Source organism: Augochlora pura, chromosome 8, assembly GCF_028453695.1.
Source record: "Augochlora pura isolate Apur16 chromosome 8, APUR_v2.2.1, whole genome shotgun sequence".
Classification (NCBI taxonomy): Eukaryota; Metazoa; Arthropoda; class Insecta; order Hymenoptera; family Halictidae; genus Augochlora; species Augochlora pura.
In genome coordinates this window covers 12,440,895-12,458,900 of record NC_135779.1, presented here as the reverse complement: position 1 = coordinate 12,458,900, position 18,006 = coordinate 12,440,895, and the positions used below count along the sequence as shown (strand labels likewise).

General features: G+C 36.7%; 1 protein-coding gene across 2 annotated transcripts; it reads left to right on the top strand.

Moving 5' to 3' along the window:
* Positions 1-2,842: 2,842 nt before the first annotated feature.
* Megf8 (multiple EGF like domains 8) lies at positions 2,843-17,985 on the top strand. Of its 2 annotated transcripts, XM_078189326.1 has the most exons (24): positions 2,843-3,373; positions 3,773-4,090; positions 4,167-4,330; positions 4,447-4,724; positions 4,798-4,982; positions 5,075-5,426; positions 5,516-5,754; positions 5,823-6,056; positions 6,150-6,437; positions 6,515-6,652; positions 6,725-6,969; positions 7,042-7,659; positions 7,745-10,642; positions 10,713-11,137; positions 11,471-11,820; positions 11,896-12,101; positions 12,180-12,459; positions 12,545-12,779; positions 12,855-12,881; positions 12,959-13,274; positions 13,355-13,530; positions 13,600-13,856; positions 14,159-14,346; positions 14,441-17,985. In XM_078189326.1, exons 2-24 carry the CDS (start codon positions 3,886-3,888, stop codon positions 15,308-15,310), a joined length of 9,174 nt encoding a protein of 3,057 aa, XP_078045452.1. In that variant the 5' UTR covers positions 2,843-3,373; positions 3,773-3,885; the 3' UTR covers positions 15,311-17,985. The 2 variants fall into 2 exon arrangements, with proteins under 2 accessions (XP_078045452.1, XP_078045453.1); XM_078189327.1 differs by lacking the exon at positions 12,855-12,881.
* Positions 17,986-18,006: the final 21 nt, after the last annotated feature.

Here is an 18,006-nt window from a genome sequence, read left to right as displayed (position 1 = left end):
TCTTTGCCAAAGAAGCAGCCCACCTAATTTCTCACCTTGTGTCTCTAGAAACGCAACATCATTTATGACTAGAAAAGAGTAATAATGCCGCGGATTGCATTATCGCTAAGGAAAACGTTACTCCAAGTGAACTCAGGAACCCCTCAAACAATAATGATAAATAAGATATCATATTTTTTTAATAAACCATCGTTTGAAAACTTTTCAAACATCGGAGATCGGTTCGAAAATTTGTTACGTGTTAGCGATACAAACGGAAGTTCATTTAGTGAAAGTAAAAAAGAGAATCGTATTGGCGATTTTGTTAATCTTACCATTGCAAATGAACATGATATTGATATCGAAAGCTATGATAGTGCATAATTTCTGAAACCTTTTTGATGGCTTTTGAATTTTCTTAAAAATAACATTTATACATTAAATTTTGTATTTCGAACAAATAATTATCTTTCAAGGCAATGAAATAATTAGCTAGGCTGTATCCTACTCAACTTGTTGAAATATTGTCTACAAATGCATACATTAAACGTATCTCAAAGTGCATTGAGGATCGTTCGCAAAGGGCATAGCCGATTAAGATGGTCAAAACTGCCCTTAGAGGTTTCTCAATGAGCCATATACCGTTCGATAGCTGACCAATAAAAACTCATCTGTGCAAAATTTTAACCCTATAACTTGTCCGTGAGGGTAGTTACAGGGTAAATTAGATTTCGCGATTTTCCGCCATTTTTCCACCTTTAGCGGCTTCCTAAAATTTTGAAAAAAATATGGCTTATTTTGGACATCAAGCCGGATGTTATAGAATTTTTTCAGATTTTTCAGTTGCAAGCTGTGACTATCAAAAATGAAAAACCCCAAAAAAATCGGAAAGTTGAAGATTTCTCCAAGAATTAATATATGCTACACGATTTCATTAATTCCCTGAGAAGGTACTATCACGGCTCGTGTACTCAATTTTTCTCAGATTTTTTGCTCCCCTGCAACGTTGTCAAAAAAAATAAAAACCAAATTCGTCAACGTTTTTGCCGTTCGAAAGAAAGATGCTACTTGGTGCTTTTACCGCAAGTGTCATTAAGCAATTTTTAACGTTATTACGTGTAGGAAAACAATTTTTTAACCCTGGAAATGCGAATTAAGCGAGCAAAAAAATTGTAACGAGCGGAAGGTATGCCAAAATGTTTCCCATCATTACAACTCAATCGGTTAGCGCAATGGTTAGAGCGTACGATTTCAGTGCTGCAGGCTCGAGTTCAAATCCCGTTGGAGGCCAAGTTTTTTTTTTCGTAAAATACATTATATTTTTCCAATTCTATATCACATGGTTTATTTACATGACTTTACAAATATATTTGTAATGTTTTAAAAATATTTTTTAACATTTGAAAAATGTTAGTCAACATACACACAAAAATAGTTTTGGAGTATTTCTTATTATTATCACTTCTTTTTATGCGCGAGCGTGAGCGGCGAAGCGAGGCAACGGCCCTAAATTGTTGTTATAAACGACGACATTAAACGAATAAAAGGTTGTAGAGAGTTGTACAACTTTGAATATTTTAAGCAAAAACTGGTACTTTATTGATAGAGCTCTATGATCTACTTTCTTTGACTGTCGAATAAAGTCTGTCTGTATTTTCCCGAGGAAAGCAAGTTTTATTCCTGCGTTCCTTCTGGTTCTTCCTCCCTTGTCCAATAGGAAAATTGGGTTCCTCTAGCTGGATGCTGATTCGTCGGATGGCTCATCTTCTGGTTGCAGATTGGTGGTGATTGGTGGTTCGGCGGTGCGCGTGCGGCTGGGAGTGCGTGACGGTCGAGAGCGCAGGGGCAAAAGCCCGCCGAAACGAACGGAGTGGGGTATGTCGCGCGCGAAGACCTCGGTTCAAGGACAGCGTGAGAGAAAGAGAGAGAGAGAGGTCAGGGAGAGTTCCGAGAAGTCCCTAACTAACTGTGACTCGTTTAGTTTGTGCAACATTGTAGAGGATCTTACGAGAGCCGACGTGACATTGTCTATATTCCTCGATTAGTCTTGCTAAAGAAAGCAAAGGCTTGACGATGAACTTCGTGGGAACTCTCTCATTGTCTCTTTACATATTCTCAGTTATTCCTCTCGGGCGATACAATGTCTCTATATAAATATGCGATATAAATTTATATATACATTCGAACTTCCCTCCTGCCGCCATAAATTGAAACGTATAGTCTAATAGCGTGGTCGTAATATAAACAAGTGCCTATGTTCGCGTCGCTCATGAAACGTGATAACGTAACAATATATATATAGGTAAGGTCGCGTATCAAATGCTTGTGATCACTCGAGTGGGTTCTCTATATTTTATTAACTAATGTATAAGTATTAACGAATGTATATATGTTAACCAATGACGACGCGCCACGGTTCTGCACCACGTGGTGGAATTATACTTAGGTTTTTGAATCGGGAGGCACACGTGTTTCTCCGACGGAAGACAATATAGAAGTAGGAAGAAAGAAAGGAAGGAACAAAGGGAAACGGTCAGAAACAAGTTCGAAACGGTACGCGCGAACTATGCACCATGAAGTATGTAAACTCGCCTCGACAACCCGCGCTGCGGCGGTCGAGTGCGGAACTACGCATCCGCCACACTAGTGTTGCCACAACGCCATCTGCTGGTTCCAACTAGGAACCTGTCTTGCGTCCCTACAAGAGCAATCTATTCACTATTTATATTACCAACATTATAGTGGCTCTACCTGTATTTGTATGGCGGTTTCTTAGTTGGAGTGCCCCTGGAAACTTTCGAATATCGAGACCGCGTTCGAAACAAGGAGAATTTAATGGCGGTCGAAGAGCCCCCACCCTGACCTCGTATGCAGAGACAGTCAAGGTGTCAACAGGCGAGGCCGAACAGAGTTTTCGCGATAATTTTTGTCTGTTCGTATTTGCACGTTTATTTTAATGCTTGTTGTATCGCAGTAGAATATTTGAACCCGGTATCGGCGATACAAGCTCATGATATAACTTGCATTTGGAGAATGCAACTATCGAGAACATAGCACTGAGCAGATTTTTCTGACGTGTATGTGTGTATACGTACATAATGTTTTGATTCAATCGCAGCTGAGGTTCTCTCGTATCTCGATAAAGAATGTTCATCGGATTTGTTTCTGCTAATAACATCGTAGTCAGTTTTTAATTCTTTCCTCGTTGAATACTACAGGTTTCGCGGTATAATACTCGTGTGCCGATATTTATTACAGTATACATAATACTTTTTATTTAATAAGTATATGCATACTGGAGGCAGTATGCTCGACGTTGCATTATTATTGTACAGTGTCACTGTGACAGCGTGTATTTCGACAATTATAGCAGCGTATTGAAGTTATTTTTATGGTATCAAATTAATAAATATTTTTATAAACAATCACCGTATATAAATTTTATTGCACACTACTATTGAGTTACAATTATGACTTGTGTCAATTATTATCCAATTATACGTATAATTTTGTTAATAAACAACAATATTCTATCGTTTTCAATTACGCTATGAACTGTTTTATGTAAACAATTGAAACGTTGAAAAATTTGTATTTTTTTGTTTTTTTTTTAAGTACTAATATTGTTTTGACAGTGAATATAGTAATTTATTTGTTTTTATACACGAATGATTTAGCAAATTTTGTAACAATATTTGTTTTCTTTGCATGAAGAACATTTTCTTAAGAAAATTACTTTTATAAGAATGAAACAATTGTAGAATAATTGAATTAACATAAAAATATTTTTTAGATACAACTCTTTATATGAATCTCTCACAACGTAATTGCTCAAAACAAAACATTCCAATGAACATGGATGATGAGCTTTATCTTATCCAGCAACATTGAGGTAAATATACCGTAATGGGGTGGGTCTCGACCACCACAGTATGGATTACAATATGGAGTTGCTTCTTGCGGGGCTTGCAATTAGCTCCGCAAACATCTCCAAAACAAGTACCATGTGATAAAACACGGAAAGTTTTTACTGACTCTTGGGGAATTATCAGTGATGGACCTCTAGGCTCAAATTATACTCAAGACTCTCACTGTGAATGGCTCATAAAAGGTAAATATTTTTATAATAACTTCTCATAAGCATTTTTCTTCATTGTAGTTAGTTACGATATTTTTTTATTTTGCAGCAAACAACAGCCGTCAATTTATTACATTAAGTTTCCGTACTATGGGAACAGAATGCAGTTATGATTATGTTTTTGTTTACGATGGAGATTCCTTTCGATCTCCTCTTTTAGGAAGTTTCAGTGGGAAAACAGAACCGCAACAAGTGACATCATCATCTGGTTATGTAAGTTGATATAAAATCTTCCAATTACGAACTATATCATACTTACCATATAATGAATTATTCATATGGTGCAATCAATAAGGAGTTCAGTAATACATTTATTCTTTCTTTTACAGATGCTAATACTATTATACAGTGATACAAATTACGTATTGGATGGTTTTCATGCAGAATTCTCAGTTACAAATTGTCCAAATAATTGTACAAATCATGGAAAGTGTATTAATAATAAATGTGTCTGTGAAAATGATTGGGGTGGTAGAGACTGTTCCAGAGCACTTTGTCCAAATAATTGTAGTTACGGTGGTGAGTGTAATACGAAAAGGTGTCAATGTCATGATGGATATTCTGGACAGTCTTGCTCATTACGTAAAACTCATCCAGAAGGCAACAAGTATGTTATTAAAATTTGATTCTATTAAAATATAGTTAAATATTAATTTTTAAACATAATGTATGTTAAACAGATGGCACTGGCTTTCACATTCAGAAGGTGGATTAAGACCACGAGCAGCACATACAGCAGTATATATAAAGGAATCAGATTCTCTTTATGTCTTTGGTGGCTATGATCTCAATGATATACTCAGTGATCTGGAAGTGTATCAATTTGGTACAAGTCAGTGGGAAGATGCATATGGTAACGTATTAGGTAAGAATAACATTTCTTTATTGCACTTATAGAAATATTATAATAATATATCGTATGTTATGTATTTAATTTGTTATATCCTTTCAAAATAGAACGCACCTCATCTGCAGAATATTTAGATCCTATGCTAATTGGTACTGAGTTGGAACGGATGGGTGCAGGTGCAAAAGAATTGTATGGTGTTCCTCGATCATCCCTCCTATGGAGGGTACTTTCCAGTATTACAGACAATAATACTTTTACTCTACGTAATCATGGAAACTCGGAAAGTGGACATGGTTGGTCAGAATTCAGAAATTCTCCAGAACATAAAGCACATGAACGAAAAATACATGAAGCCAGGGATGGTGAAGCAAGTAAAAGTACAATTAGAATAGAAAGAAATGACGATTTACGAAGGAAACACTCTAGGCACCCAAAACCTCGATATGCACAAACTGCAAGGTAAAAGATTAAATATCTTTGATATCATTAGACATTATTTTAATATGAATTGTTACATAAAAGAAATGTGTTCCTTTTTACTGTATTAGACATCGTAGAAATCTTGAAGACTTCGATCTTTATCGAGAACGTCACGCGCCGAATATAAAAAGCGATATATTAAATTGGGAAGAGCAAAGCGTTGAAGACCCTGTTCAGGAAAATATCTTTATTGAAGAGCCTAAATCATCAACTGATGAATCATTTAAAGATGAATCTACAAAGTCACCTATCGATGAATTGCCTAAACCAAGCCCACGTTATGGTCACGCTGCTTGTAGATATGATGGTTAGTTATATATACACATGTTTACAAATAAGATATTTATAAAATTTGTAATCCTTTTTCTTTTCTAGGCGGTTTTGTTATATACGGAGGAAAGGTGCAAGATGGTTCTTTGTCAAACGAGTTATGGCATTATAATGTCAATACGCGTATTTGGACGTTACGAGCTAAAAATTCTCCATTCTATCCACCACAATTAACAAGACATACACTTACCTTAGCAAATGATCATATTTATCTCTTCGGCGGTAGTACAGTTGATGGTGAATTTTCATCTAGTCTGTATACAATTAAATTAAATTTATGTGAGTTTAGATTTATATTTTGTACATAATATTTATTCGTAACTCATGTCTATGAGAGTAGGATTGTATGCATGATATGTATTTTTATTTTAGCTGATCCTACTGCAACTACAGAAAGGTGGAAAGAAGTACATCCTCGTGGGGGTAAAGAACTAGACGTACGCGTAGTTGCTCATTCAACTGTCTACCATCGCGCTACTAACTCTCTACTAGTTTATGGGGGAGTAGTGGCTAGTGTGGCGCGGTTTAGTAAACTATCTGATAGAATGTTTGTATTTCAACTTGATAGAAAAGTTTGGTCTGAAATTCATTATCCAAGAGCACATTTAAGGGATACTTATGTTCCTAGAGAGCGGGCATTTCACACTTGCAATATTATAGGTGAGTATACTGGCATAATTAAATTTTGTTTCTATATTTTTAAATTGTAGTGATAACTTAATTACATTACTTTGCAGGAAATTATTTAGTTGTATTTGGTGGATACTCTCATAGACATAATAAAGAAGAAATTTGTTATGATAACCAAATGTATCTGTATCACTTAGGCTGTCACGCCTGGGTAAGTCACGACGTACTAGGTTTAAATGACAAAGGTAAGCATGTCTGTTCATGTAAGGATTGGAGACAAATATTTTTTTTAATATTTATTTTAATGTTATGTTTAGATTCACGTTATCCAAAACAGCAAGGAGTATTTGCGCACGCGGCAGACGTGCGCAATGGAAACACTTTATTATTAGTGGGTGGTTATCATGGGAATGTCAATGCAGATTTGCTTGCTTATACATTACCACCAATGCTTGCGCCTGGGGACGAAGATTATATAGAACCTGAACAAATATGTTCAAGGCATAAAAGTCTAATGGAATGCTCAGCCAATCCAGAATGCGGTTGGTGTTCAGCGGATGAGGTAAATTCTAACATAGATAATGTAGATATGTTTTAAAGAAAATTATTTTTATATACTTTTTAATTATTTTAGATATGCTATGGCAGAACCATTGGAAGTAATTGCACGACTAATCTTCAAACAACTCGTTGCCCAGGTGTCTGTCCTGCGCTTGGAGATTGCCATTCTTGTTTAATACATGGCCAACCCGGCGGCGGTTGGGGTACAACTGCTCGTGGAAAAAAATCAATTTCTAATAAGTTAAATTTGGGAACTTGTACGTGGTGTGTTCAGAACGCTCGATGTCATCACAAAGATGATAACTATGGTGTTTGTGGTCTACGAGATGATACACTGTCTCAGATACCTGGGTGGTGGGGTCCTAAAGGCACTGAAATAATAAAAGTTGAGGAATGTCGTGAAATGGATAAAAGGCCAGGATTAACATTCTTGAAGTATAAACCTCCAGTAAACTTTAGTCAACCTGACTCGGTAACAATAGTCAATGCTACAACAGTTGACTTTAATGTTCCGTCTATGCAAGGTGCAAAAACCGAGTCAGCCCTTGGTGGAGAAATGATAGCTAGATTAATTGGATTTCTACGACCTCCACAATATCACTGGGATAGTACAGTGGAGCACTTGAAAATTTGCGTCAGTTATAACAGTGCAACACTTCACGTATCACGGAGCAGTGATCCTCAAGAATTGGTAAGCTGCTTTTCAAATTTTAATTAGTATTTTGATCCTCCATTGGCTATTTTGTATATAACATATTTTAAATAAATCTTTCCAGGAATCAGTTGCAAATTTAACCGCTGAGACATCGCAGTGTGTACCAACAAAATGGCCAGATGGACATCAGATGATGTTGCTGCCAGGTCGATATTTATTAGATTTTGAGTCAAAGAGGATGGTTACTACCAGTTATGCTTATGCAAGTAAAATGGAAATTACTCATAACAAGAAAACTGAAAATCCAAAAGTGTTCACATTTGAATATCTGGAACCATATCAAAATGGATCCTGCCACCAGTATAAAAACTGTCTTCACTGCTTAACTGACTCGTCGTGCGGTTGGTGTGATATTATTAATAAATGCCTATCACGTTCTATCAATGAAACAGAAAGTTGTGTAGCCGACATGGAATGGGATGAGGATGGTAATCCGATTCGTGAATGGCATTATCTGACAATCACACCTTCAGCTTGTGCTAATTGTTCTAATTACATTTCTTGCGAATCTTGTGTTGGCAGTAATTTATGTGAATGGTGGACAGAGGAGGCACGGTGTGCAAGAATAGGTAGACTGCCTAATGCTGTTGTTAGTCTCGATCAGTGCCCCATTCCTTGCAGACAACGTTCGAATTGTACACAATGCTTAGATGAACGTGGCAGGTGTGTGTGGTGTGAGGCCACACAGGAATGCTTTTCTTTTTCAGTATACACATCTGAATACCAGTTTGGTCTCTGCCGGGAATGGATGGATCAAGCCGGGCTTATGGGAGTAACTTCAAGATCTGGATCATCTTTAACTGGCAATGATCAATGCAAAAGCTGCAGTCGGCATACAAATTGTTCTAATTGTTTGCATTCGTTAAGTTGCGGCTGGTGTTATAGTCTGGAAAATCCAATTTTGGGAGCATGTGTACAAGGAGACTTCAATCAACCACATGTTAATTGTAGTTTAGTCATTAACGAATATCAAAACACTACGTTAGAGGCCGATGAATCAGGCTGGGCATATGCTCAATGTCCAGACGTCGATGAATGCGACTTGGGTTTGCATGATTGCCATCCAGATGCATTGTGTACAAACACTCACGGCAGTTTCAGTTGTCAGTGTAAAAGAGGTTTCAATGGAGATGGCAAAGAAAACTGTACAAAAACATGCTTCGAGAAATGTGTTAATGGCTATTGTAGTGAAGCACCTGATTACAAATGCGAATGTTATCTTGGTTGGACAGGACCAGATTGTAGAACAAATTGTGGTTGTTACAATCATTCTACTTGCGTGCAAGGGCCAGGCATTTGCGATGAATGTCAAGATTGGACCACAGGTAGATATTGCGAGGAATGTAAAGCAGGCAGTTATGGTAATGCTACAACACTGCTTGGGTGCAAAAAATGTAATTGCAATGAACACGGAGATAAAGATCTGGACATATGCGACCGACAAACTGGTGTATGTTTTTGTCGTGACAACACACAAGGAGATATGTGTCAGCGTTGTAAGAAAGGATATTATGGTGATCCGAGAGGCGGTGGAATGTGTTATTATGGCTGTATATCACGAGGTATGTTAGGAGGTGAAGGAAATGGTAAACAAGGTCTTGGCAGTAGACACTCACAATTGTCTTTATGGGAAAGCCATTTCGGAGAATCGCCGACAAGAGAATGTCTCTGGATAGTTAGTCCAAAAACTGATCTTTCATCGGACACGATGCTTTCAGGAACACAGAGTGTAATACAATTTATTATACATGATGATATTAATGTTAGCTGTCAAGAGAATAGCGTTTATGTATATGACGGACTTCCCGAGTTTGTTTCTTCAACTACTAGTCATCAAAGTCAGCTATTAGGTGTTTATTGCACGGAAAGTACAGATTATCCGGTAACTGTAGAAGCTAAGTCTGGATTTCTTACTGTACATTACAAACAGCTGGATGAAGTCGAAGGCTTTAATGCGAGTTACATAATAATGACATGCAATAATTGTCCTGGGAATCGGGAATGCCGGAACGGAAATTGTTTATGTAAAGTCGGTTTTGTAGGAATTAATTGTGACATTGAAATATGTCCAAATAATTGTACGTCATCGAAAAAACAAGGAGTTTGTGATAAAGGTTACGGTCGATGCGTTTGTACATCTGGATATGGAGGACGCGATTGCTCAATTAAAATCAAAGATCATCAACTAATCTTTACTGAATTATTTAACTCGGAGTATTTGGCAGATCATTTAGATCATCTGCGGAAGACTCTACCGAGATTTGGTCATACATTGGTCGCTGACAGACGAGGCAGTCTTTGGATGTTTGGTGGATATTCCCTTAGTCATGGTCCATTAAATGACATTAGACTTTTTGATACTAAAAATAACACTTGGATGCCTATTACTGTAGAATCTACTTCAGAAGCTTCTATGCCTCAAGGTAGATACTTTCATGCAACAGAAATAGTCCACAGTAGACAACAAATATACGTTTATGGTGGATTGTCAATGAAAGAAGAAGATATTCAAGGATTATCTAACAATACGTTGAGCGATTTTTGGAAATTCAGCTTGCAAAATCAAAGGTGGATGCAAATTATGCAGGATGAATTGAAAAGAGAACCACCACCTCTAGCTGGGCATACATTAACCTTACGCAGAAATGGAGAAACAGAGAGCTTGATATTGATTGGAGGATTTAGCCCTAAGTATGGTTACTTAGATACTGTATGGGAATTCAATTTAGAATCAGAAACGTGGGACACGATAAAGACGGTTGGTAATGGACCATTGGGAGTTTATGGCCACTCTACGGTGTATCATAGTCAATCAGACAGTTTTTATATCTTCGGTGGTTATACATATGCAATAAATCGAACATTTATCTCAAATAAATTATATGCATTAAATTATGTAAGTCGCACGTGGTCTGTACTTCCACCATTTGATGATGACCTTACTGATGGAAATAGTTTGGTAAGGAAACGTTTATCTATCACTGTATTAGAGAAAAAACTGGAATCCTAATAGTAATGTTCTATTGCAGCCTCAAGCTAGATTTCTTCACTCTGCAGTCACTACTGATGAGTACATGGTTATTTTTGGTGGACGACAAAATCCGCACAATACTTCTGACTCATTGATTGCATATAAATACTCATGTAATTTATGGATTCGTTTAATAACAAAAGACATGGAAGTTATTGGAAGCCCTCCACCACCAGCATATGCTCATGCAATGACACATGCTGATCCAGAATCAAATGCTGTATACGTCGTTGGTGGTTTTGATGGGGGAATTAAAAGTCATGTTACCCTTATAAATATACCTGAGGATTTATGCAACCTTTGGACTGATAAACTAACTTGCAGAAAGTATTTCGGATGCTCTTTTTGTTCTGTTACTACCTTTAGTGGAAATAATGCCTCTTTCTGTTTTTCCAATGAAGAATCTGACAGTAAAAACAAAAGGTAAATTAAATGCTTTTTTTAACCAAGTATATTAAATTATTACGAACATTTTAGAATTATATTGTTGCGGACTTCGGGAACCTCGTCCGGTTCCCGTCGCCCCGTTTCACGAGTCCGCAGCATAATTAATAATTTATTGCTTTCGTTACAACTCTTTTACAATATTTTTAAATTATCGAATTCAATACGTCAAGTTTGTTGTCACAAAAACCACTGCCGAAGTTCAGCTCGGTTGGAAGACCCTGAACCGTGTTGCCGTCTTATATTTCGGCAAGGGAATTCCAAGGCGGCACCGGTCATCTATCCGGTGTTCGTAACAATATTTTATTTCAGATGCAGCAACGTTAGTCAAGCTCAAGTATCAAATGGAGTCGTTTGTGATGAAAACTGGATGGCAACCAGAAAGTGTCAGAACTTTAAAACTTGCACAGAGTGTTTAGCAGAATGGCCATATTATAAAGGTGAAACATCAATATGTAAATGGTGTACAAATTGTACAATTGGCATACACGGAATGTGCATACCATACGAAAAAGATTGCGATGAATTATATAAATGTGATGCCAGAGAAACATCGGTGGTAGATGTAAATCAATGCCGTGAACGACAGTGTCCTGCTAGTGATTGTGAAAAATGTAACAATCTAGAAGATTGTGCGTGGACAAGGCAGGTTCTGAAGACTTGTAAGTTCTTGAAATTATCTAAAATACAGTAGTACTTATAAACAACTTTTGTTAAATTATCATAAATGTTGTTAGCTGGATTAGGAGTTGGAGTAATTCATGAATCTGTATATGATTGGAATTGTGTATCAGATGACATTTTTGAAAAATCCAGTATTAAAATGGGAACCACACAGTGTGAAAAACGTTGCGCTGATCATAAGGATTGCAAGGAATGTCTAAAGGGTACAGGAGCTGAGGGTGGATGGCGGGAATGTAGATGGTCAACACAACTAAATGAAGTAAATATAAAACAGCAATGATATTGAACAGTTAATTATATATATTATACAATACCATACAGTATAACTTTATTTTAGTGCATCTCTCCATCATATCAACCGCTTTATTGTGCTGGTGGTGTGTGCGGTTTAGTACTGCGTAATTCCGATATTGATCATTGTCCTGAACCATGCTCAGTTTTCAAGCAATGCAGCACTTGCTTGAAGCACTCACATTGTGGATGGTGCTCTTTAGATTCAGCTAATATAACTGGTCAAGGAATATGTACAGAGGGTTCTCTAGAAGCACCTGCAGATCATCCAGCTGGTGGTACATGCGACATGCTTTATTATCAACAATTTCCTCAAACAGAACCACGTAAGACAATTGTTAAAGAAAATTGACATTATTTACATATGATTATTTACATATTACAAGAATATTTACTTATGAATGATTTCAGCACTCATAACTACATTATTTCCACATAATGCAGAAATACTTGAAAATCCAGACAATGTAACGATGTTAATTCCAAGCATAACATCGAAACCATCATTCTCATGGCATTATGTACGATGTCCTCCAGAAAACGAATGTGCCAATGGTCACCACACATGCTCACGAAAAAGTGAAAAATGCTTTGATTTGGAAGAAGGATTTGAATGCATGTGCGGTGATGGATACAAAACTGAAACGTAATTTTCTTTTTCTTTTCTTGTCATCGATAGGATCATCCGTAGAATTCATTAATTTTCTTTATATTTTTTCAGTCCAGCGTCATTTAACGAATTTGGAAGGTAAGATTTCAATATGATATGATAGAAAAAACTAAATATAGTCTTTTTTACATATATATTGTACTTTCTTTTTTTAGGAAAATTTGTGTACCTATGTGTACGCAAGGATGCGTTCGCGGAACATGTATAGAACCAAATGTTTGCCGCTGTGATTTCGGTTACGTAGGTGCCAATTGTTCGATTCAGTGCCAGTGTAATGGTCACAGTAATTGTGCTGGTCCAGATAAATTAGACGTTTGTTTAGAGTGCCATAATAATACAATGGGGCCACAGTGCGATAAATGTTTACCTTTATTTGTTGGAAATCCAGCAGATAATGGACAATGTGTACCATGTCTGGAATACTGTAATGGGCATACTCGAATTTGCATTAACGAGAGCATGACTGTGCCGGTAATTTTAATCATTTTTTAGACTCATGTACAGACTAATGTACGTAATGTATGAATTTAAAACGCGACTTTCATTTATAGGATCCAAATTCCATAAATAAAATGTCCATAGAATTATTAAAGAAGCAATTAGTCGAAGGTCCTGTATCTAAGGCAAAATGTGTAAATTGTGGAAATAATACAAAGGGTGATAAATGTGGTGAATGCATGATGGGCTACTTTCGAGGTACAGAAGATCTTCGCGATGTCTGTCGACCGTTAGTATCATTTAAAACTGTTCCATTATCGGATATATTAGGAAGTGTATTGACAGAACATTCTTTCAGCTGTGAGTGTCATGGTCACGGATTCACTTGCGACCCTGTAACAGGAGAGAAGTGCAATTGCGGCAACAACACCGAAAGTAATTCATCGTGTACTAGTGGACCTCTAAAGGGTACGAATACTGGTGGGGCACCACCGTGTTGGATGGTTCAATGCAGTAAATGCAAAGAAAATTATGCCGGCAATCCTACAATGGGTCATCAGTGTTACAAAACAGTAACAGTTGATAACAAAATGTGTTTCGACTCTAAATTAATAGGTAATGAATTTTAGTATGCGATCTCTCATCATCATCATTATTTTTCTCTGTTTTTCATTCGAGGTATTTCGTTACATAAATTCACGTCATTGTAATTACCATAATCATTGTTACAAGTTTTTCCGCTATATAAAATTCATATATTCGTGCACTATGCACTTTAACTAAGAATTACTTTTCTCAAATTGCTACATTCTATTGTATCTGGAGGATCCTACGGTTTGTACTCCTCCAATAATGTATTACTATGTGTTCTTGAACAATTTTGTGTGTTCACAATTTAACATACGAATCAATTACAGACGAGTGCAAAATGAAACCGAAACCGTTAAATCCCGGGCAAACGGTGTTCTACATGGTGCAACCTCGTTTTATGAACGTTGACATCAGAGTTATGGTAGACGTAACGCAAGGAGGTTTAGATCTATTTTTCAGTCCTCGGGACGATTCCTTCGTCGTTAATCTAAATACAACAACTGGATACCAGGATGTGCGTATTGTTAAATGTTTTGTTCACTAACCGAAAGCTTCAAGTTTTCTATAATATCAATTATATATAATCAATTATAATCAATTATTTCTAGGTCGAATTGGACAGCAGATTTGTATGGCGCAAGGATCCAGGGAACACGTGGTTCGACAAACATACTCGTAGCATAATGAGAGTCGTCGAATACCATTCACATAGCATGTACTCATACGGTTCTAATAGCACTACTCCCGAACCAAATTGGAATACCGGCCCGCAGTACATTGTAATGGAATGCTATGCTAAAAGTCTGGCTACTTTCCTAACAATTGCACAAAGGAACACAATCTTGGTCGTCAGGAATCTCACGAATCGATTGGTATTAACCCTACCACAGGACAAGCACGAACTCCATCAAACGAAATTTCATATCGCTCTCAGAGCAATTGATCCTGTACATCCGGAGATAAGTGGTCGGGCTGCCTACGGAATGATCTTTTTCCGACAAGATCAACTTCACATCGATTTATTCGTGTTCTTTTCTGTATTTTTCTCGTGTTTCTTTTTGTTCTTGGCCGCTTGTGTGGTTGCCTGGAAAGCGAAACAAGCAGCCGACGCTCGGCGAGCACGGATTAGACACGTTGTCGAAATGTTACACATGGCCAAAAGACCATTTGCGTCGGCTACCATTATTTATGATCGTGATGGTAACGACTTTAGTCCAAGTTCACCACAGCGAAAAAGTAAACGCAATAAGTTAGGTAGCTTTCATAATGATGTGAGACCCGTCGCAGTTGAACCAACTGATGATGGCGTTGCGGCCGTAGCCACTGTTTTTATCAGATTACCGGGTGGTCGACAGGCGCCTGTTAAACTCGCTCTTGGAAGCTCATTGATACTATTGACCAGAGTTTATCCGGTGAATAGCAGGGTGTTCCTAAGACGTAGAAACAGTCACGCGTTGAACGTCTTTCAGCCTACTTGAGCAGAAGAGTGTAGGCAGTCATCTTTATTCTTTACCCTTGCGAATCGGTTTCATCGATCTCATCCCTCGCTGTAATTATTCGGCCGTTCATGATGCATGATCAGTTATGCGAATCGGAAGGTTGTCATTTCCTGATTGGAGTACCATGACATTTAAATTCATGTAAATTACGTGTTTAACAGTGGAATGTTACTTTTCTCTTAACATGTTTTATTACGCGTTCTGCCACCGTCAATATTCGTCAGTAATGTTTTAGTTTAACGTTGTATTATAGTCACAAAAAGAAAGACAACTATAAGGGTATTTAAGCTAAGTGATAATATATAATATATATTGTCATACCATTCCATGACGAGACTGTATGTTTGTATATAAGAATCTGTAATTATGTATTTGTAATTTACACAGTTTTGTAGAAGCATTTTATGTGAGCCGGACATGATTTTGTGTCTTGGAAAGTTTTGTGGCCATTTTCCATGGAAAGCGGATAATTTTATTGAGTTGTTTTACGGAGGTTTCTGCAGGAAAGTGGGAAAATAGAATACGAGCACTGCTCGCATTATCAGATTTATACATCAGTAGAAATTTTAAATGGAAATCAAAATTTTTTAATGAAACAAAAATTCTCAATTACGGTCGACGAAGGATGGCAGGTGAAGTTCATTGTCGCAAATGTAAATATTGAAGAGTCAGCTGTGGAACAAATTATAAAGCTTGATGTGATAGTATTTCAGCTAAATACCAGCGGTAATTATTCTCTGTGTAAAGAAAAATGCAATAATAATTAGCCGACTTCTCAACTTGTCGGCTAACAGAATCATTTTAGAACACGCGTGCATGTAAACGTGTATGTATGTTGGTTCGAGGTATCGTAGATGCTGCCATGAGGATCGAATTGTATTTGCATAATTTAAACAAACAGTATTAGTATCGTTGATTAGAAAGAAGCTCGATGATGCGCGAGTCGGAAAGGTTCCTATGCCAAAAACTGATGAGGAATAACGAGCAAAGTAGCATAATAATATTATTTATGGCAAAGAACAAGAGCGACAGACGTTATAAACGAATGAAAAATTGTAAATACGCGAGGTGCACATGTGCAAACATTTATCGACACTGAACATATATTGATTGTAAAGTATTATTTACCATCACTGATATTGACACGAGTTTGTTGGAGACAGAAAAGGAAACACATCTTTTAATAAAGATGTCGACTCAACGTCTTGTATTAATCAAAAATATAGAAACAATAGGGTGTTGATGTAATGATATTAATACGTACTATTAAGTCGAATATGAGCAAAGTAATCGGTACAGTGAGTGATGTAGTGACATAGATGTAAATACAAAGGAGTGGTTTTTACTAAACTGTTATGCGGTACTAAACAGGTTTAATATATTCTGTACAGAATGTTTTCTGAGGTAATTGTTACACAGTTTGAATATTTTCCACTGTATTTTTATGAAGCTTATTAGGCGATTTAATTAAGAAAGAAGATTATATACATCTTCTGTAAACTACTTTGTTTTTCGTGCAACGTAATATTAATGTAGATATAATTATTTGAACAAAACTTCGGAATATCTAATTCTATTGAATTTTATGAATACAGTGAAAAATGCTTGAACCGTTTTTGGAAGCATTCTACGTATGCCGTCTACAAATTGGAAGAATGCAATGTCGTTCCTCGATTAGGAACTATTAATACATTGAGCAATTGTTAAGTGTGCATATGACAATGCAGCACGTCTCTAACCATTTTGTTCCCATGAATCTCATAATTGCGCATTTCATCAAAGAATAATTGTATCATCTCTAGAATCGTCGAGTCGTTTCTCTAGCATAGCTTTTACATGGTCATTGCGGTTCACGGTTACATGTTCGTTTATCTTCACGACTAACTATCCTAACTACTCATCCACGATGTTAGCGCGACAGTCTTTAAAACATGTCTCTAAACACTAAGGATACGACAAAACTAACGTATATGTACATTTCTAATAGATTTACATGAATAGAGATATATATATATATATATATATATATTATATATATATACATATTATGTATACACGATGAATGTATAATTTCTCGGTTGTACAGATCTGAGCGTTATCTCCAAAATGTTCTATTTTATATATAATTATTACATTGCATTCAATGTAAGCGATATCTTCCAATGCCGGCATTGTATCGCGTTGAGAAATGTTTGTAACACTTCTGAGACACGGTCGTTTGTAAAGTGTAAAAGATAATGGTTGTGAGGTCCGTTGGTGTCGGCATCCCGGGTAGGGTTCGCCAGCTTCATGGATTTATTTCTACTGTGGAAAGAAAGAGTACGTGGTTGTGCTAACGAGGATTAATGAATTGTATCGAGGAAGCTTTAATAAACGTGTGTAAAATTGGATTTTACTCGACTTTTATGAATAAGCCATAGATTTATGTTCTCAAATGGAATAAACGTGTGCAATCTCAGGATATTCTTGATGCTTTCCGCTCGCAAGGATAATTGTTCTTCTTCGGGTTAAATATTTAAATATTTTCTATACCGATAGGCTTCTACTATAAATAAAATTGTCTTATTGTCCTTTTTATAAAACTGATTGTAAAGATTTTCAGTAAACATGTATGAGATAATACATACATATAAAGCAAATGTACGTCACCCTGTCACCATAGTAACTTGTTCACC

Excerpts from the sequence above, each read along its gene's own strand:
- Megf8 (XM_078189326.1), top strand. The coding sequence starts at position 3,886 with ATGGGGTGGGTCTCGACCACCACAGTATGGATTACAATATGGAGTTGC. Across the intron at positions 4,331-4,446 it reads TGACATCATCATCTGGTTAT|ATGCTAATACTATTATACAG; the intron begins GTAAGTTGATAT and ends TTTCTTTTACAG. Across the intron at positions 10,643-10,712 it reads TTACTGATGGAAATAGTTTG|CCTCAAGCTAGATTTCTTCA; the intron begins GTAAGGAAACGT and ends GTTCTATTGCAG.